At 38.6% G+C, this 21,253-nt stretch overlaps 2 protein-coding genes across 4 annotated transcripts in view; both read left to right on the top strand.

The window, feature by feature from the left end:
* The window catches only part of LOC137193149 (interleukin-1 receptor type 1-like), a 30,040-nt gene extending 15,532 nt beyond the window's left edge, over positions 1-14,508 (top strand). Inside the window, exons 1-12 of one of the 3 annotated variants that reach the window (XM_067604380.1) lie at positions 581-654; positions 901-978; positions 3,408-3,660; positions 4,312-4,504; positions 6,082-6,253; positions 6,608-6,670; positions 7,372-7,513; positions 8,069-8,223; positions 10,417-10,560; positions 11,353-11,520; positions 12,083-12,360; positions 13,092-14,508. In XM_067604380.1, the coding sequence (XP_067460481.1) occupies positions 903-978; positions 3,408-3,660; positions 4,312-4,504; positions 6,082-6,253; positions 6,608-6,670; positions 7,372-7,513; positions 8,069-8,223; positions 10,417-10,560; positions 11,353-11,520; positions 12,083-12,360; positions 13,092-13,385 (1,938 nt within the window). In that variant the 5' untranslated portion in view covers positions 581-654; positions 901-902 and the 3' untranslated portion in view covers positions 13,386-14,508. Of the gene's footprint in view, positions 1-580; positions 655-759; positions 781-900; positions 979-3,407; positions 3,661-4,311; positions 4,505-6,081; positions 6,254-6,607; positions 6,671-7,371; positions 7,514-8,068; positions 8,224-10,416; positions 10,561-11,352; positions 11,521-12,082; positions 12,361-13,091 lie in introns of those variants that run through there. The other 2 variants (XM_067604381.1, XM_067604379.1) reach the window with 2 other exon arrangements.
* Positions 14,509-15,512: 1,004 nt separating this feature from the next.
* Positions 15,513-21,253, top strand: LOC137192062 (interleukin-1 receptor type 2-like). Its single transcript, XM_067602600.1, has 7 exons — positions 15,513-15,521; positions 17,705-17,885; positions 18,257-18,388; positions 18,709-18,774; positions 18,901-19,105; positions 19,647-19,792; positions 20,264-21,253. The coding sequence occupies exons 1-7, from the start codon at positions 15,513-15,515 to the stop codon at positions 20,407-20,409; spliced, it is 885 nt and encodes a 294-aa protein (XP_067458701.1). The 3' UTR covers positions 20,410-21,253.

The raw sequence follows: 21,253 nt of genomic DNA, 5'->3' as shown, positions 1-21,253 counted from the left end.
CTGCTTGTGTTTAGACATCATTTAACATCATTTAAGATGTTTTTCTTCTTTTGTTGAATAAAAAGGGATTTAGGAAAAACTGACATAATGTCTACAATAGAAAAGGTTAAATGTTTGGTAAAACCACAGTGTTAATGTGATTGGTGTTTCCCGTCATACTGGAGCCACATCCAATTAAAAAAAAAAGTGTGACTGGACTGAAGCCCAACAGTAACTTTACTTCAAAAATATATATTGATAGTATTTGTTCACTATAGTTCATATCATCACAAAAATCTATCAAATATGTAATCTATTGTAAGTACAGATTGTGGTTTTTAAAAACTGGGATTTTTGCAAACTGCTTGCGTGACATAGACTGTGGTCTGGAGTACTGCAGCATCTATAGTAGTTGTATAAGTTGGAGACAATGAGGAAACCACTTTCCCTCAGGATTTGCAGTGCTCATTCTCAGATTTACTGGCAAGGCTGAACAAGAAAACTGACTTGACACTGAGCAGCTTTAACGAATGCTGGGCCTTGTTCCAGTATCAAAATATTACGCAGCATTTTGTCAGAGCATCTTTCACAAATGTATTACCAGAATGTTGGTCATCCATGACAGTGGGAGAGAGGTAAAGGGAGGCTGAGAGAGGGAGGGAAAAGCAGAGAGAGGTAAAATCAGACATACTTAACTTAAGAAACATTAAGACAGATAAAGTTTGGCTTAAAATATAAAGATTTTGGTGATTATTGTGTTTTAAAGCTTGTGATCTATCAGTGTCACTGACAGAACTTCCAGTAAGTTGTCAGCTGTTTGTCAGGACTTCAGGCTCTTGTATCTTTTTCTCCTGTAGCATTTTCACTCTGGCTTCTTGTATACATTCATTGCTAACTTTTGTTTATATCTCTGTTTTTCAGCCATGGGCCTAAGTTCTAAACTGGGAAGCCTCCTGTTTTTCCTTGGGCTTTACGGGATCTGTTCAGGATTTCTACAAGGTGAGCTGAGTCACACTGTTTTCTCAAAGAGCTACATGAATACTATAAGAGCTCTGAGACTGTTTAAAACAGATCTGTGCCACAATGTACAGGGACCTGAGATAGTGTTGCAGTGTTGCAATATCATTTTTTCATTTTATCATATATACATTACATTTATAAGATACACATATATAAGATAAGAGTGGAATGAGGGAGGCTGAGGACTGGTGAGCGTCAGAGCCACTGTCCAGGATGAAACAACCAAGATCCAGGAATACATCAGGAAGATGGCCCCCAAAGATGAGCTGCTAAGTGAATACCTCAGACAGCAGAAACCCGATGATGCAGAGGAGGAGGAGGAGGAACCATCATGGAGGGACAAGCCTCTACACGGCATGTACCACTGAGAGAAGAAGTGGCCGATATCAAGAAATACCAGTGGCTGGAAAAGGCTGGACTAAAAGACAGCACAGAAGCACTAATCATGGCAGCACAAGAACAGGCCCTTGGTACAAGATCAATAGAGGCAGGGATCTACCACACCAGACAGGACCCCAGGTGCAGGCTGTGCAAAGATGCTCCTGAGACAGTTCAGCACATAATAGCAGGGAGTAAGTTGCAGGCAGGAACAGCGTACATGGAACGCCATAACCAAGTGGCTAGCATAGTGTACAGGAACATCTGCACTGAGTATGGGCTGGAAGTCCCAAGGTCAGAATGGAAGACACCTCCTAAGGTAGTTGAGAATGACCAAGCCAAGATCCTGTGGGACTTCCAGATCCAGACTGACAAGCTGGTGATGGCTAACCAACCGGACATCGTGTTGATTGACAAATAACAGAAGGCGGTGGCGATAGACGTAGCAATCCCAAGCGACAGCAACATCAGGAAGAAGGAACACGAGAAGCTTGAAAAATACCAAGGGCTGAAAGAGGAGCTAGAAAAGATGTGGGGAGTAAAGGCAACAGTGGTGCCAGTGGTAATCGGAGCACTGAGGGCTGTGACACACAAACTGGGAGAGTAGCTCCAGCAGATTCCAGGTACAACATCTGAGGTCTCTGTCCAGAAGAGCACAGTCCTAGGAACACCTAAAATGCTGCGCAGGACCCTTAAACTCCCAGGCCTCTGGTAGAAGACCCAAGCTTGAGGAAGATACACCACCACCACCATCCCCCACAGGGGGGTGGTGAGAGGGGGATTTTTTTTTTTTTACATTTCATATGTTTTTAGTGAGTAATTTCAGTGTGTCTGGTTGCTGTGAGCTCTTCAGATGTCTCTGATTGTCACTGATTTCAGACAAACCTGTGAGGCTGCCAGTTAGTTTACTCAAACACCGATGTTATTTTGATTTTGCTGTGGTTGAGTTTGTTTGGTTGAGTTCAACAAAGTAGAAATCCAGCAGCCAAAGAAGCAAAAGGGAGGTTGTTGGCTCTAATCCTGAGAGAACAGATACATCATTCCTGATAAGATGTGTTTGGTGCTAAAGTGGTTTAATTGGGATTAGAACCTGACCAACCAACAAAGTATAATTATGTATGATGCAGCGAAATGGGTCAGAACGATTTTGTAGCTAAAATGGTACATTAACAGTTAAGTTTTCTTTGTTTATATATTTTGGGAGGACAGATTTGTTCTAGCTGGACAAAGAGTGAGTGAAGTGAACCGGAGTAATTCTACTTTAACAATAAAGTGTCACTGAGCAAGACATTTAACTTCTCAGTAGCTCGTTGACCATTAGATGCAGATATGACAGCATAAATGCTCAGCAACAAGGTAAACAAAGGCAGAAAATACAGTTTCTTGTTTCTGTGAGACACATTTAGGGAAACCGGAATCTGTTCAGACATTAGCAGACTGAACAAAGTACCATATATATATATATGTATTGTATACAGTATGAATCCTCATTGCAGCTTATGTTTTCTCATAGGTGTATGATAGGAAAAAAGCAAAACTGGCTGGTAATATTGGCTTCAGCTGGCAGAGAATTGGAAAAATCATTCTTAGTGACATAGAGCAGCATGGAAAAATACTGGAGGTCAGGCATCTTGTCCTCTGGCCAGCTCTCAATTCTGAGCTGCTGGTTGAATGCAGGAAAACAACATCCAACTAGGAGGAAAGGTTTGCTGCAAAGTCAGATGTATAAGATTAGATTACTGATCTGTTTTTTCCGATTTCTCTATTTATCACAGTAAAAATAAACATAAGAGCAAGTATACTATAAATAGTAAACTTAAGTAAAGACCCTAAACATAACCTCTTTAATCCCACTCTTTTGAGTTGAAAAGTGCAATATAAATTAAATTGTCTCGCTTTGCTTTTCAAACAATTATTTATTCCTGGTAAATCCCCAAATTTGACATTTAAAAGTTTGCTCAGAGTTCTATTAACATTGAATGGATGAATAAATGACAAATCCATTCTCCACTCGTGTGTTTTTGTTGCAGAGAACTGTACCAACTACAAGCTCCAGTTTAAGAGGGTTTTCTCTGTTCCTGGGGACGTAGCTATGCTGAGTAGCACCTTGGTGTCTCCAGATGTCTTCAACTTCACCTCAGTGCCTTATAACATCACCTGGTATGAGTCAAAGACTGGCAGAGAGCTGAGCAACCAGCCTGGTCAAATCCTGGTGCGAGGGGAGACTCTGTGGTTGTTTAACGTGACACAGGATGACGACCGTGAATACATCACCATAGTGAGGTACGGTAGCATCAGATCAAATAGAAATAGCATTATAAGTTGGAACGTTAAATATAAATTGTGCCCTTATGTGTCACCTATTCTAAATAACATCTGGAGCCGGACATTGTAGCCGTTTTAGGATCTGAAAATGTCTTAGTTTGGTGACTCATAGTGGTAGTATCACAAAAGGCACTGTGGCAGGCAGCAGAGCATGTTGTCACTGCTATAATTAATTCAAGATTCAGGTGTGGAAAAAAAAAATCATAAGATTAAAAAAGATGTGAAGGAGTGATCACGCTATATCCTGAAGACAGATTAAAGTTTCTCTGTTTGTAATATAAAAAAAAAAGATTCAGGTGTGATAAATGGAAACTGGTGGTAAAATACAAACACTTGCTTAATAGCAGTGAGCCACAGAGTGATGGACTCACAGATATTAGATCTTTAGAGCTTGTGCCATGTGCAGTTTTCCTGAAGTCCTTAAATTTCTCTGCTGTTCTAAATACCATTATTGAGTGAAAGGTTTGACAAGGGTTTGTTGAAACCCTGAAAACCCTGAAAAGCTCCTGATTCAGCTGCCCATTGCTTGAATATGAACAGATTCTCTTCACTGTACAAAAAAAAAAAAAGCAAGAAAAAAAAGCAATTTTTCTCCTCTATGTTTGACAGGACTCCTACTCGGTGCTACAAGCAGACCATCAGGCTGGAGGTGAATCAGCCAGATGCTGGAAAGTGTGTGAGGCCGCACAAAGCTGATCAAACGCTTACGAATGGAGTGAATAGCAATCTGTTCTGCCCTCTGAAAGACGAAATCAAGAAACTGGACAGCTACAACATCACTTCCTCTATCAAGTGGTACAAAGTGAGTTACTGTATGAGAAAGTCTCATTGACTAGTGACATAATTTACACCAGATATTGAGTATTAGTGTCATGTCTTTACAGACATAATCTGGGAACAGCTGTCAGTTTGGCTTAAATATGGTTGGAATTGACACAAAATTGTAATTGTCCTGTACACCACGCAGCAGATCCAATCATGAAGGGTCTTCACTTAAGCTAAATGCTTAATTATGTGCAGTAAGTGTGAGATACAGTACTGGTGCAAATTAAAACTTATCACATATAGTCATTAAAAAAGGGAAAAAGTCATTAAATTAAATTACAGCTTCAAGTTACCTTAATTATTATAACTTTCAATTGTGCATCCTCCAGAAGACTGAAGGAAGTTTAAGCAGGGTCCTGTTTTCCTGTTCTTTGTTTGTTTGTAGAGTTGAACATGATCTGAATCAAGGGTTAAGGGTAGATGGTGTTGTACATTATACAGATTGTAAAGCCATTATGGGCTATGTAAATACAATGAACTTGCTCTCTGCAAGGAAATCCTGCTGTGGCCATGACATTGTTATGAATTTTACTTGCATCTACTGCCATTATTTTGATGTCATCTGTTCAGATGTGTATTATTTTCATAACATGATGTTCAGTAGTCAAATCTGGCCTTGAGGCCAGCTGTATATAAACTGAGATGTGGTACATGTATGTGAACATGCTAAAAATTCTGGTGAAAGTGTCGTCTAGTGTCAGATATAAGCTGTTTCTGAAATCACTCCTTATTTACTATATAGTGCACTATAATCACCTGACATTTTATTTGAGTGTATAAGAGTGTAAATGTATCCACCATATTTTGCCCTTAAAAATGCCACAAAGCGAAGAAAAAAGCAGCATCCATGACATGGACTATTTTCTGCTAACAATTCCACAATGTAATACGCCGCATTTTATAGAGGCGAATATTGACGTTATGCTACTCTACAGTTGTCAGTGAATCTGATGATGGAAAATGATGGTTGGTAAGTCCAAAATCTTGATTTGCTGCTCACTTTTGAGTAAACTATTGATTGTCAATAGTATAGGGAGATGTGAATAAGTGAACAAGGGAGTGATGTTTTGTCTGTGGAGCAACTCTACCAGTAAAAGTTTGAAGCACTCATTGGAGGTGTACTGTAGTACTGTAGTAAGTACTGTAATCTCTTCTTTTATGTTGCATGACTTCCTTTAGGCTTGCCTTACAGAGATGACGGTCTTTTCTTTGTCTGTTCAGCTTGGTGGTCGTCACTACTCATGATGAAAACCTAGTTCTTCTTTCAGCCAAATTAATTTGGGGATTATTAAAATAACAAATCTTGACAGTTGTCAATGGGAGGGAACATCTCAAGTCTCATCCTGAATTTATCAAACAGTCAGTCTACGGTTGGATTTGGCTCCTTTTCAGACAGAAAAACTCTGTTGCATAAAGGGATCTGGCAGGTTTTAATCTGCTCACCAAGTTACTAACAAGACTGTCTCTCATAGAAAGACTTTGTTAGTTATTGTTTTTTACAAATCGTCATAATATAAAACATGATTTACTTTTATATTTCCTTTTCTCTTCCAGGATTGTAACCTCATAGTAGATGGGGAGGACAATATTATCTACTTGGAAAAGACCAAACTGATGATTGAAGGGGTGATGCCCCACCACAAGGGCTTCTACACCTGCACTCTTACCTTCACGCTTGGGGGCGTCACAGGATCTGTGTCAGAGACCATTGACGCAAAGGTCAACGGTTAGTACTGAGATGAGTAATTGACTGATTGAGAGAGAGGGACTTCATGCTATTTGTCCGGAACATGATAAAATGATTACAACAGCATGTACTATATTTAATATGTGTTAATTTTTAAAATCACCAAATTCACAAGCAACCACTAGTGAGTAGTGCAAAGGTCATAGCAGCCTGACAAGAGAATACTTTAGAATGTAGCGCCACCAAATGGCAGTGGGGCTTACTGAGTTTTCACCAACCTAGCAACTCCTTGATATAGTTCCATGTACAGCACATTTGAATGATTAGACAACCTCAACCTCTGTTACCGTATGTATGAGCCACGCATGTATTTCATGTTGTCTTTCTTTTCAGAGGAGTATTGTTTGGTTCCAGAAGTGCGGGAACCAGCCAATAAAATCATCAAGGCAGAGATGGGTGAGCCTCTACCTGTAACATATTTTTGAGAAATGTTTTGCAATTTAACATGTGTATTGAGGAGATTGACATCAGCACTGTGTCAAAAATGCAGCCCCCTCATTCATTTCAGTTCTTTTGGGACCACTTTGATGGCACAACAGGGGTCCCAATGAAAAGGATTTCAGCGAAAAAATCATCTGCAAAAAAAAGTTTAACCTGGCTCAGTGTTTGCTGCAACACAATGCAATGTCATCTAACAATGCACTATGCACTGTACCAATTAAGTACAAGTGGCAAATTCAAGGTGGTACAATACTTTGCAATGTGAACTGTGGTATTCTACTCTTAACCTCGCTATCATCAAATCAGAGGATAAAATGATTATAGTTGTAAAGTTTTACATCAGAGTTGGAAAATCCTGTCTTGTATTATAAACCACTGTGAAGTCTTTTGACTCATGATAAGCTTTTACAATTATTGATGTATTATTCCAACCAGACTTGTACCTGTAAGATACTTTCACACACACACAGTGCCATTTTTGGTCTGAACTGGTCCGATGCCCTTAGCTGACATACATCATAGTCTGTTTAAGATATACGTCTGGAAAATATTTGGAAATTTTACATATTTATGTTTTTAAATATCTATATATTTGATAGATTAAGAGAAATTGTTTTATTTATTTATTTATTATGTTTTTTTGTGCATGTGTTTAGGGTCCAGTTTCGAGCGGAGGTGCTTGGTGTTTGTGCCGGGTAACAAGTGTCCCACGATTTTTATCTTTATCTTTTGGTTCGTCAGAGACGAATTAGTTTTCAGCACTGACCCCTCTGACCATTTCTACACATCAGAAACACGGTCAGCACACTTACTTTTCCTTTCATTTGTTTTGTTTTATCTACTGCTTTTTAGGTACAGTAAGGGAGAGATATATGGTGTTTGCGTGAGGGGGCAGGAAAACTCAGCTGACATATGGCCCAAACATATTGTCACAAAGTTGTTATTAGCAAAATTATATTCAGATTATACTAGCAAAAGATCTAAAATTATTGCTTGCACATCCAGCAGACAGAGCACAACATTATCATTCCATTGGAGTTTAAAATTAACGAAGTAAAAAGATCTGTAGATCTTGTGAAGTTTTTCATAATCAACTGAACTACATTTCATGTCAAAATTAATATATAATTATTGATTAATGCAGCTTTAATCCCATTCAAAATATATTGCGGACTGGAATCAATCAGAACTGGGTCAAGTAAGCATGTACAACTAAACCAAGACTAAAGAGTAGACAGAAATAGAATATTCAGTATAAAGAATAGAGACAGCTGCTCTATCCAGGCACAGACAGTGAAGCCCTACATTTTGTTGTATTAACTTTCTTTTTTCTCATCTCTCTGTCCTTAACAGTATGTGGAGTCAGGACAGTCCCATAAAAGGTGTGTGGTTGGAGCGGATGCTGATGTCTTCTAAGCTGACGGAGAAGGATTTCAACATCAACTATACCTGTCAAGCATACAGTGACCGGGAAAATCCTGTGGGATATTTTACTCTGTTACCAGCAGGTAAAAACAGAGTAAACCTCTCAAACTCCTGATTCCTCTTATTAATTTGTTCTTGTTATTTCTGAAGGCTGTCAGATATTTATAGTAGCCAGTTTACCGTAAAGGTTCTCTGTTCTAGGGCTCTAGCTTTCTGCACAGCCCTGTTTGGTTTTGACATTTTGAATTGTGTCTCAGCTGTGGATTTCACAATGGTTCTCTATGGGAAAATCTCCTTACAGACACATACTGTAGCAGCCACCTGAGAAATAAAGATATTGATGTTCCACTGGGAAATTTAGACATGGCTGAGATGTTACTTTATTTAAGACGACTTTTAATAATGATTAGGGCTGCGTCCAATAATTAATTATTTTAACTATATGTCAGTTATTTTCTTGATCAATTGATTAACCATTTGGTTTATTCAATGTCAGTTTGTTTTGTCCGGTGAAGCTGGAACCAGTGATTTTTTGCATTTTTGCTTAATAAAATACATAAATAATTAAACAATTATCGAAATTGTTACCAATACATTTTCTGGCAATCATACTTCACATCGTGTTTGTATGCATATATCCCCCCACCAAAAAATTAGATTTCTTTTTTTGCAATAATTTTTGAATACTGGTCAATTAATGTAAGGCCTAGTCCACATGGATATTTTTGAAAACAGGGTTTTTCCCTCCTTCATACTCTGGTCCACACAGGCACTTGTTTTTTTAAAAAAAAAATCTCTGTCCAAATTAAAATGCAGAAACACTGTCAAGAGCATGCCAAACCAACAGGTGGTGATATAACTCTAACCTGCAATGGTGCTTTCTGATGCCTCTGTTCCTCAATAGAGTAGCTGAACGTTTATGTGTAAACATATAAAAAGTCCTGTTAACAAGGTTAGAGCCAGCACTGTTTTGGCCACGTCCACCATTGCACGAAATGTCGCCTCGTATAAATAGAGGAGATAACGATAACGACATTCAAAGTCAAAATTTCTTTTTCCTGTCTAAATGTCAACACTGAAACAGAGTTCCTGAATGTCCTCACTCTGGAAGGAGAACAGGTCTGTTTTCAGTGACCTAAAATGCAGTTTGCATGCAGACGACAGGCCAAAACACATAGAAAAAGCTACGTTTTCAAAAATATCCATGTATGTGTGGACCTTCATTTCTGAAAGACAACCAGTAGAGGGTGCAGGTCAACACTTTTCATCCCCACTTAAAAGGCCTTTTTCACAGCTGACTTGTAATTGTAATAGTAGGAAAAGCAAAGGGGTTATGAGAAACATTAACAACGCACCTGAATGGCTACTAAATTGAATTCAGCCATCATTTATTTTATTATTTACACCTGTGCTTTTCTTACTGTAACAAAATTTCTTCCATCAAAAAGACTTAGGACACAAAAGACTAGGTGGCCACATTCAAAGCTGCAGGTCTTTTGATGCCTGCTGGATCGTGCACAATCATTACAAAAGAAACAGCTGATACTGAGTCCAATTCGATAACCATATTCAACTAAATGTTGATTAGATATGTATCTGACACAGTGAAATAACAGGTGGAGCCCACTAAATTTTACTTGAATTACTTGATCCAAATACTGGATGTTCTGCTACACAACTATTGAGCTGATTAGCTTTAATTATTACATGATATTAATGAAAGTTTAACTGGTAGGATAGGACTCCTGAAATTAGCGTGACGTGATCCGCTAGAGAGAAGACGTATCACTCTGTTGGAGTTGTGGGAACTACAGAATGCTTGATCAGAACTAGTTTGCACAACAAAGACGGAGTGAAAAGCTGACCATCATATAGGTGGGGGAGATGTGCTATTCTTTTAATACTGGGATAACTATGCACACTTTCAGACTTTCTCTCCCGGCAGGAATTCATAGTGTTGCACTGGATTGTTCACGTGAAAAGTAACAGAAATAATTGTGTAAACAATTTTAAAAAAAGGGCTTGAGAGAGAAGTTCCTAACCCTAACCCTTATTCTTTTCTCACTTCCGCATAACTGGCCAAAAATGTGGTGAAGTAGGTGAGAATGTCAAATTGTCGGTTTTAGAAAGGGTTGTTAACAGCACCCCTAATCTACAGAACAGTACAGTAATGAAACAGTAAAGAAAGGATTGACATTTGTAAATGTCTCTATTCTCAACACACATTCATGGTGGAGAAATCATATGTCCTGTATTTGTGATGTCCATCTCTACAGAGCCCGACCTCATACTTCCCATGGGATTGGTGTTTGGTGGTGTGACGGTTCTCTTTATCATCAGTGTCATCGTCTACTACCTTTTCAAGGTTGACATTGTGCTGTGGTTCAGGCGAGCATTTTCCATCTTCTATACGAATACAGGTAACATTACACTGCAGTTTTGTAATTAGTAATGTGCTCTTTTTTACATAAAGTATGCAATGTAATAATGCCAGCCCACACAAAAAATACTCAAACACTCCGAGATGGAAAAACCCACAGTGATGGTTTGACTTCTCATCACACACACATACAGTACCCCCACATACATCACAACTATCATACCAGAGCGCATGTGTCAATAGTGAGAGTGAACAAAGGAAACCACAGGGCCACCTCCACTGCTTCTGATCAAATGTCATCTTCTGAGTATGCAACAGAAGGACCTTGTAACAGCCATGACATTAGCTAGCTTTATGGCTAACTACAGAAATAATTTAGTAACAGTTAAACTGCAGCATGTGTTTTCCAGCAGCTGTCAGCACTAAAAATGCTAGGGCTGCTGGTCATTTACTCACTAGAACAGTCTTACTGACTGTTTCACAAATAAATGTGGCTTTACACCACTCAACTACTGTGCTGTATGAGAGGAGGTGACTGACCTCAGTGACTAGCTTAATGTAGAAAAAAACATGCTGACAGGACTGCTGTCAGACTTATTTGGGTCATACAAAAAAGAAGAAATGAGGGGGCATGGCTTAAAATCACTCAAGTAACATATTTCACATGTGAATGAGCACCTTATCATGAAGACATGTAACAGACCAACAAATGCTGATTATGTTCTTCTTACCACTGCTTACCGAGACATATCAGTATCTGAGGTTGAGAACCATTTTTTCTCACCTGAGCAAAAACACTAACCACTAAATATGCTTCTTTTTTCTGTGTCAGATTTGGATGGAAAGCTGTATGATGCCTACGTGGCATACCCACAGAACTGTCTGGATGGGTTCAACGAACAAGTGGAGACATTTGCCCTTCACACACTGCCTCAAGTGTTGGAAAAGGCCTGCGGTTACAAACTCTTCATAGCAGGCCGTGACTGTCTGCCTGGGCAGGGTAAGTCACCTACATGGCGGAGATAGCATTGTAGTATTGACTCAGATTTGGGGATGACAGATGTCCACTGTAGAAATGTGTTTTCAATGCAACTTTGCTCAGAAAAATCCTTCCTGGCTTTAAAGTTATAATGCCAAGTTGAAGCACCGTTTCTTAGGTTGTCACCACTAATATCATATTTTTAGTCACCCAATCATGCACCGTATAGTATTTGTCATGGCAGTGCTGATAAAAGGAGCCACATTTTGACTTATAGATACTTTGTAGGCAGCTATCTATGTTTCTTTGTTTAGTAACCCACCAATCAAACAATGGTTGGCCAATTGCTTTCATTTTCATTGGAAAACTGGTCTAAATCTGTGCTTCTCAACCTTTTTGGATTGTGGCCCCTCAAAACAATACAGTGTCTACCATTGAAAACACTGGTCTAAATCATAGTATTAGAGTTAGTTCACTAATATACCCTTTATGTACAGCAATGTTGGTACTCATCACATATCAAGCTCATGTTTATCTAATCAAACTCCACTACGTGTCTTAATCCTCTGTTTCCTCTCTGCAGCCATAGTTGACTCAGTGGATAACAACATACAAGCCAGCCGCCGCCTCCTCCTGCTCTACAATGCCTCTACTTTCACCGGCAAAAGCCCCACCAGCAGCGTTAGTAGCTATAATAAAAACATCTCCAAGAAAAGTGATGGTATCAATCATAACGAAAGCAGGACCAGTGACAATAGTAGCATGAGTTTTGATGGCAGTGATGAAGTCCACTCAGATATGAGGCAGCAGTTGGAGTGTGTGGCAGCAATGCACAGAGCGCTACTGGATGCATCTCTCAAGGTGAGAAAAAACACTTTCATGTGTATTCTTGACAGCAGATTAGAGGTAGAGCTGTCTTGGAGGAACAAACAATCTCAAAGATTCTCTCAGAGTAATGAATAATGTGAGAAGGGTTGCTCTTAATGACCAACCCACAGATAACTGCAACCAGCTCTGCAATCAGCTCTTTTAGCCCTTTTAGCTCATTGCTTAGGTTTTATGCGCATTTGCTGTATGGTTCATTCTCAGGGCTCTCATGAGCCCTATTTCCCACAGGAGGCAACTTTTTTTCAGAAACGAGCTCTGCTAAACCACTGGACACAACATACAAGGCACCAAATGCCAGAGAGGCAAAGTTATCAACTAGCTGGTGATAAAAGTGGACTATCTAGCAGCTAAAGAGATATTTCTCACAGGAGTTGGTAAAGACCAAACCAGAGCTAAAAGGAGAGTGAGTACTGGACTTGAATTCATGAGGTGAAGAGAAACAACTCCAAAATAATAGAAAATAATGCTTATGTTGCCCTGTGTCTTCCTGATATGTAAATAGGCAACAATTCACTCACAGGTTAGCAACAACTTAAGAGGGAGATAATATGTCACGGCTGTATGTCTGTCAGCTTGATGGAGTTCTGCAAATGAATGCAGGTTTAATGATTCACAAGGAAACATCAGACGTCAGAGTTTCCTCAGAACACTTACAGCATACAACTTGTTGTATACAACTATAATTGCTCCCATTTGCTTTTCAGGTGGTTCTAGTTGAGTTGGAAAAGGTCACCCCTGCTCAGCTGGCTCTCTTCCCAGAGTCAGTGCGTCACCTGAGGAAGAAGCAGGGGGCTGTGTGCTGGTGGAAGAACCAGAGGACGAGGCAAAGGTGGAAGACATGTATGAGGAGAGAAGATGAGGAGAAAGGCGGACAGGATGCAGAGTTATCGCCATCCCTCTCCCCTTCCTCTAGGTTTTGGAAGAAGATGAAGTATCATATGCCTGTGAGGGGCAAGAGGGTCGTGTACCCTGAGAAAACTGCCCTGCTGAACTTGTGATGGTGTTATTACATGTGTTTGTGAACTGCTGGACCAGAGGGAAGCTGGTTTCAGATGCAAATGTGTATAGAGGTGAATTCCCTATCACACAGAAAATACACACACACTGTTTTGTTAATATAAGTTGTGAGTCACGCTGTCAGAGTCAGGGTTACAGCATGGATGCATTTCTGCACATTTGTCCTTCGACTATCAATTCTTCTGTTTCAAGTAGCACATCTATGACAGCAAGTGGCTCATAACTGTACCATGCAGAGCATTCACTGAAGCACAAAGTAACTGATCTCAATAAGGAGCAAGATGTTTTGCTCAAATATGCCACAGCAGTACCTCACACCTGATGTACAGATCATCACAGTGCCTGGGATATACTGCTGTTAGCCTGCCTCTGTATGAACTGTCGACATTCCCTGGAAGGTGGAGGCTGCAGAACGTCATGGACGAAGGACTGATCAAACCAAATGATCATGTATGACTGTAAAATTAATTATGTATAACGAAAAGTGTAAATATATAGTTTAAAAAAAAATCTAGCACAATGACTCATAGCTAATGCAAACAACAAATCAATCAAATCCAGTAAACAACAAGAAAAAAGGGCTGGGGAGGTTAATCCACACAGTCCAAGTCAGCAAACTTTTAACAAGTGGAAACATGCACAGAAGTCTTATTTACACAAGACAGTCTTTCCTGTCTGTCAGGCTTCAGAAGAGTTGCTGAGAAGGGTGACCACATAGTGTTATACTTATCCAGAGAGTCATCAGTGTAAACAACTCTTTCAAGTTCAGAAATTTTCAATAGCGCAGTGAAAAGTGTAAATATGTAAAAGTCAAGCAGCAAAGTGTGAGCTTTATATCATGCTATCAAACCCCACACCTACATGCTTATAGGGTTTTATCCAGTGTTTCATATGCAAACGCCTCTGGATCAGGATTGACTCTCTACTGCCATGGGACACAAATTATCCACCACATACTGTATGTTGAGGATGTATGGTGAGGAAACTCTGGGTAACTAAAGCTTTGAAACAAGATTTATTGATGAATGTCTTTTATGGATGAGGGTCTTTGTATAAAAGATTAACAATTTTGTCAATAAATGGAACATTTCAAAAGGAAACAGATCTTCCATTTTGAAGTTGTTTGTCCTTCCTAACCTGCTCCTTTTTCATTACAAATACAGTGAAGCACCAGTGATTTTGCATGTTTTAGCCCGTAACCTACAAACTGTATATTGTTTACTTCTGTACACTGTGTAAATGAACTTTCAGAGACTTGTAATTTACTTGAGCTGGTAATTAATCACAGTTCACATTATTCTTATTTAAGTTACATAATTGTCATGTAGGAAAGCATTTGCAAACAGGGACTTATTTCATGTATGTTACAACACAAACAAGGGTGTGAGAATGAAAAGGAGGATACTGTAAATGTTTATTGCATTAAAACAGTTATTGTTTGGCACTTGTCTCTGAAATTTTGGTTGTTGGAGTGTATTTGAATGCACCTTCAGTTTACAAAGCACAACTTACTTTTCATGATGGTTTTAGCTTTTGAATACTCTTTATCTGGTCTTTCCAAGACACAAGTTAAATGTAACTTCAGATATGGAGAGAGAGGCAGTTTGATTAGATGGGGTAACTATTAAATAATCCATGATGCTCTTATTGGTTGGAGGGTTTCTTGGTACCAGTTCTCACATGTGAGGTCATCAGTAAAGATTTTCTGTTTGCAGGAAGGAAGCGCATATTAAAGAAGAAGTATCTTAAAAGTAAAAGAACACAAAATGTTGAAAAAAAAAATCTTTTTGGAATTTCTTAAATAAGTATGAACGAATAACTGACACACTCTTGAAGTAGTTCTGGCTTTCGGACAATATTGTCATGTGGAGTAGCAGGAATGGACCCAAATGCAGAGACTGAAATGCAAGACTGATGAAAACCTTTATTCTTGAGACTGGGCAGGCAAAACAGAAGCTGGCTGAGCATAGAGATGCAAACTCGATGGAACAGAACAGAACAATGATCCAACTAAGACTCAACTGAAAACCAGACCTTAGATACAAACTTAACTAGGAGCTGATAGGCTGGGAAGACACTGAGAGCAGGGCAGGGCTGACGAGACTGATATGGGGCAGGTGTGAAGGTGACAGCAGACTGGGGAAGAACACTGAGTCAAGGACAGGGCTAACGAGGACGAATGCAGGGCAGGTGTAGTAACAGAGTGACAGAAAACCAAAACCCAGAAAACACAATACTCTAAATCACAACCCAGCATAAATCAAACCATCACAGAATTACATAAACTTGAACACACACACTACAAGCTAACTACTAATGCAGTCCTCTAAACCCACCACTCAAACCGTAACAAGCAACATCATATGACCAGGATTTGACAACAGAAATGTAACACATGACACCCCGAAGAGCACAAAAACACAAAGAGTCCAAAAAACATACAAAGTCCAGGCAGGATGTGATAAACACACTATAGCTCTTACTTTCATATCTGAAGCAACTGAAGTCTGAAGGCCTAAATTTGAACTATTGAGCCGGCAATAAATCGTTGCAGTGCACCTACACTGCAAAGCAAGTGGTGCTTTTTTTCCGTTGAGTGGAAATTTTCATGCAGGCGTAAGTGGAACAGAATTGAGTGGTTTGAAAAGAGGAGGAGGGAAAACCCAGCAGTTCTTCAGAAGTTCAGTGCAGGTAATAAGCACTTGTCCTTAAGTCTTCCCACTCAGCCTGGTAAGTTCATCAAAATTACACATTACATATAATAACAGTTTTTAAATCCACTGGAATAAGTATATTGCTGCTATAATCCTTCTACCTACAGTGTGTCTGTATGTCTCAACGCTTCTTTGATATATTTCAAATGTTCAGCAGTTTTATTGTAGAGGGACTAAAAGTTTGTCTGTTATACAGAGATTTTCATCGGCTTCACTGTTCTTTGTGGGGTACCACTTTACATCAAGGCAAATTAAAGGATGTCTGAGGGCACTAAGCTAACAGAAAATTCATAGTATCTTGGCCAAAATTATTTCAGTACAATATTTTAACTCAGTAATTATATATGTATTGATTTGGGTTGCCAGTTTTAAGGCACACATTAAGGGAAGGATTCCCATAACTGAAGAGCACTCACAGGGGGAAAAAAACCCTTACTAGTATTAAAACAGTTTGTCACACCACAGAAAAATGTGTTATTAACCACCCAGCCACATTTGAATGATGAAAACAATTGCCAAGTATATAAAATTAGATTTCATAATCATGGAAAAATAAGCAGTATTCTCTGCTCTGAAACACTAAGGGTGAGTTGGCTGAAGGAGCTGAAACCACGTCCCCAACTGAACAGCCTCCGAGTTAATGCTCATACCAAACTCCCATATTAAAATACACAATTTAAAACAGGCCTTGTTTGTAGGTTTAATTCTAGTAACCCCTCTATGTCATTGAACCAGCATTTCAGGCCTGGCCAAAAAATCCTGAACATAGAAACAGTGGAAAACAGTTTAACGCTCTAACTCCACAATTCAGTATTACATAATTCACAGTCACATTTTCACATTTTCAGCAATTATTTTCTAACCCGTATAATGTGTTTAAAAAGAAATCTCTGATTTTCCTTTACATGGACTTTAATTTAAACAACAACAACTTCCTTTTCAACCCATTTCCAACACAAATAAACTTGTTAAATAAAATATATTTTGATTTGTTGCTGATTTATTGCAGCAGTGTATGTTTGATTTCAATATACTGACACTCTCTATTCTTGAACATTTTTGAAGTTTTTCCACTTGCTCTAAGAAATAAAGACATAAATGACTGAGATGGAAATTTATGCAGCGTTAAAACTTTGTCATGTCAGGTGTATTTTTTTTTATAAAGCCCAGAATCACACATTTGTCTCAGAGGGCTTTACAGTGCGCTCAACACTTTAACTGCTTCAGTTGAGAAAAATGTGACATAATAGAGCAACTGTGCTGCAACTCATTTAATCTCAGAAAGCAGCTTAAACTGAAAAATGTTACAGCTGTTTAAAGATTTATCTAGTCATTCATTTATTATAAGGTCACCATAGCAACACATTTCTACTAGTTGAAGTCTACAAGAGTCATATGTCAGTAAATGGCCCATTAAAATGTTTGTTGACACATGCTCATGTAATATTGTACCAAACATTTTCCCATTTTATGTATACTATAGAAACCTCATACTGTACATCACCATGTATATAAGCATTCAAACCCTCAACTCCTGTTGTGACAGTATCTTGATATGAGTGACGCAGTATTTTGCTTCCTGACAGGGCACCAGCCCCACTCCCCCTCAGCTTGGCAGGGAGGGCTCCTTCCACCAGAATCTCGGAGGTGATCTAATGATTCCTGTTGTAAAGCCATCGCACGCCGGTTTCTACACCTGCCAGTGCAGAGTGCTCATCAACAACCAGCAGTACAAAGTCAGCCGAGCCATCCTGCTCCGTGTGCAAGGCGGGTGATGTGTAATGTCACCACACTCAATATGTCTTATAAATTAACTATTTAAATCATATTCTATCACAGTTTGTTATTGAGAAACCTAATTATGACTACTCATATAAATAAGGGTGGGTCATTATTTGATAATATTGATTGATGAGGGACACTGCTGCACTGCTGATTGTCAGGTCTGCTCCCTTTAATGATAAAAATACAAATTTAACTGTATTTATATTTATATATTTAATGAAAGGTGAATATGAAAATAATCCATCAGTCATAAGACACCAAATAACAGTAATGATTTGGAGATGTCATTAGTTTGCGTTCTTACAATACCAGCATAAATTATAATCCAGCCCTGCCCTCTACTGGCCTAACAGGTGCATCACACAGCAGCAGCAGCAGCAGCAGCAGCAGCAGCAGCAGCAGCAGCAGCAGCAGCAGCAGCAGCAGCAGCAGCAGCAGCAGCAGCAGCAGCAGCAGCAGCAGCAGCAGCAGCAGCACTGTTCACAGTGAGTTGAACTCTCATTATAAATTTATTAAGACCATAACAATAACATGATGTCAGTGAATAGTGAATGTAATAAATATTATCTTTTGGGTTTACTTCTCTTTGCCAGCTAGTTATCATCTCATTATGTTAAAATAAAGCATTTCATTTCGTACCAAGATGGCAGCAATTTGAAAGCATTTTTTTTTTAACATTTCTACGAATCAAACTTCCATGCTGGAACAGTAAATTGATGCTCGTACCATCAGATTATTTATAATGTAAATTTTGAATCCAGATGTTCATATCTGTTAATTAAATGTGTTTTTCTTCGTGTCTCAGCTCCTACACTTAAGCCACCTGTGATTGTCTCACCACTGAACGGAACAATATTTGAAAGTCCGCATGGTAAGTGATGAGATGATGAATCTCAATGAATGGACTCTAAAACTTAAAATCAAAATGAACACAAACTAGATTGACAATATTGATTAAACAAAGTCTAATGTCCAAGTGCAATGTAATCTCATTTAGGTTCAGGACTGGAACTGTTTTGCATGGTGCTCACTGGATGTCAAACTGCAGATTCCACTGTGGTCACATGGTTGGTCAATGGCCAATCAGTGGAGTCATCGTACCTTGATGGACGGGCTCTGCAGGGGGCAAGGAGGCAATTGTTGTTGTGTTTGATGGATGCACTGAAACCTGAGGTCAAACCAAAAAACCTCAGTCTGGTTAAGTAATGAGAACTTAATCTAATCTTAAACTTAAATGTGTGAAGTAGTATGTTATCCTACAAAATGCACAATAACGCACTTTGTTGCCCTCCAGATGGCAAAAGTAGATGACTAATTGACTTAAGATTAGACTGAAAATTACTTTCAAATTGGAAAACAAATTGCCAAAGTGATTTTTCCAAGGATTTATTATTTTTCAAAAAATGGTTTCTGAGGTGTTGCTGCAGCTATTGCAAGACATATTTTTGTTTTACTTTATCAGTTATGGGTAAGCTGTACATTGCATTGTGGGACAATTATGTCTGTTAAGAGTACATTAGATTTTTTGTTCTTTAAAAAAGCATGCTTTATTTCCCATTCTTCCAGCTAAATATACTACAATAAATATTAAACAAAGATAATCAAAACACTGTTAAAACTGATTATTACATAAACATCTTGTGTAGTTTCACCCTTGATGTACATCTGATACAAGATAATACATTACCGCATCATCCACATCAGTAACAACATGTAAACAGGTGTCTGTCTCAATGTTTCCAGGCACACTAGGGTGTCTGAAGGGTGCCAGATTGAGTTAAGGCTGATTGTTGTAGCGATGACAGAAGAAGACATACAGACGGAGCTGAAATGTGTTGCTCAGAACGAAGGAGGGAGACGGGAAGTCATCACACAGCTTCAACTAGAGAGTGAGTTGTGTGTGCATGTACACACACACACACACACACACACACACACACACACACACACACACACACACATACATATATATATATATATATATATATATATATATATATATATATATATATATATATACACTTTTGTCACTGAACATATTGGAACCAAGGATGTAAATACTCCTTAAAACAGTATAGACACTCAGAAAAGCACAAAAATATTAACCAGTATGTTATATTTTTGGCCATCATTGGTGTCGGTTCTGATAACATTATACTCACTGAAAAAATTGCAGGGGAAGAAGCACACGTATTTCTTGTCCAATCTGACTTTGTTGAGCGATGTCACCATGTTCTTTGATCTCAGTAATTAACATAGTGAGAACAATGTTATCATAACTGATAGAACCAATGGCCAAACCCAAGAAAATAACATCAGTCTTGTAATACATTCATTTACCTCTGTCCATCTCTCCCCAGACTCCACGTTTACATGGGTGGTGGTAGCTACAGTGGCGGTGTCCTGCTTCCTGACTGTAGTTTCTGTCTTTCTCTATGTGCTCTTAAAACCTAAAAGGAAAAAGAAAACGGATTACTTCCTGGCTCTGCAAAACAGCACCTTCTAATTCTGCCAGTGTACACACTCATTCCACAAGGAAAAGACCCTCTTAAATGTATTTGCAGTTGCATCAATAGAGCGTTTTCCTGCAGCATTTGTCATGCAGTAGCATTAGCAGTGGTTGGTGTTCAACTCTTGCTACAGAGATTCAATGTAGAATTCAGTGTTTTTAAATCACTAGCTGCTCATGCTGTTACCCACTGTCCTCCATTTCCTTATCCATGAATGAGCATTACACAAGGAACTTTTGATTCATATTATTTGTACTAATGTGGTAATTACATTTGGTTTCTTTATACAGTTTCAATCATTGTAAGTTTCCTTTCATGAGATACAGATACTTTCAAGATACAGAAATATCCTACTTAAATCTAATATAGAATCACCAAACTGAGGCCGCTCACTGACACAGAAGTTGTAATATCTGGTCAAATTCAGTAAAGGCTTCAACAAAGGCTATACAAAACTTTCATGTCAAATCATTTCATTTCTTTGTTTTTGTTTGAGTGTTCCAAAATTCAAACACTCCATAAGAGAGTTATATATACAGTATGTATAGGTGCAATATATTTTTGTAGTTGAAAAGTGTTAAGACAATTTGATACATAACTGCTCTATTAAACGTATTTGACGATGTTGATGATCTGACTGCTCTGGCAATTCTAAAATCTAACAATACATCATTATATGTGGTTATTGCATATAAGACATTGTTCGGTAAACTAAGTAGAGCTAACAAATAATAGTTATAAGGGTAGAAAGTACAATCTTTTCCTCTGAAACACAGTGGAATAAATGTATATTGCCTTTAAAATGGAAATATTCAATAAAGTGCTGGAATATGTACTGTA

Source organism: Thunnus thynnus, chromosome 11, assembly GCF_963924715.1.
Source record: "Thunnus thynnus chromosome 11, fThuThy2.1, whole genome shotgun sequence".
NCBI lineage: Eukaryota > Metazoa > Chordata > Actinopteri > Scombriformes > Scombridae > Thunnus > Thunnus thynnus.
Note: the sequence above shows the minus strand (reverse complement) of the source record. Positions and strands in the feature narration are given on the sequence as shown.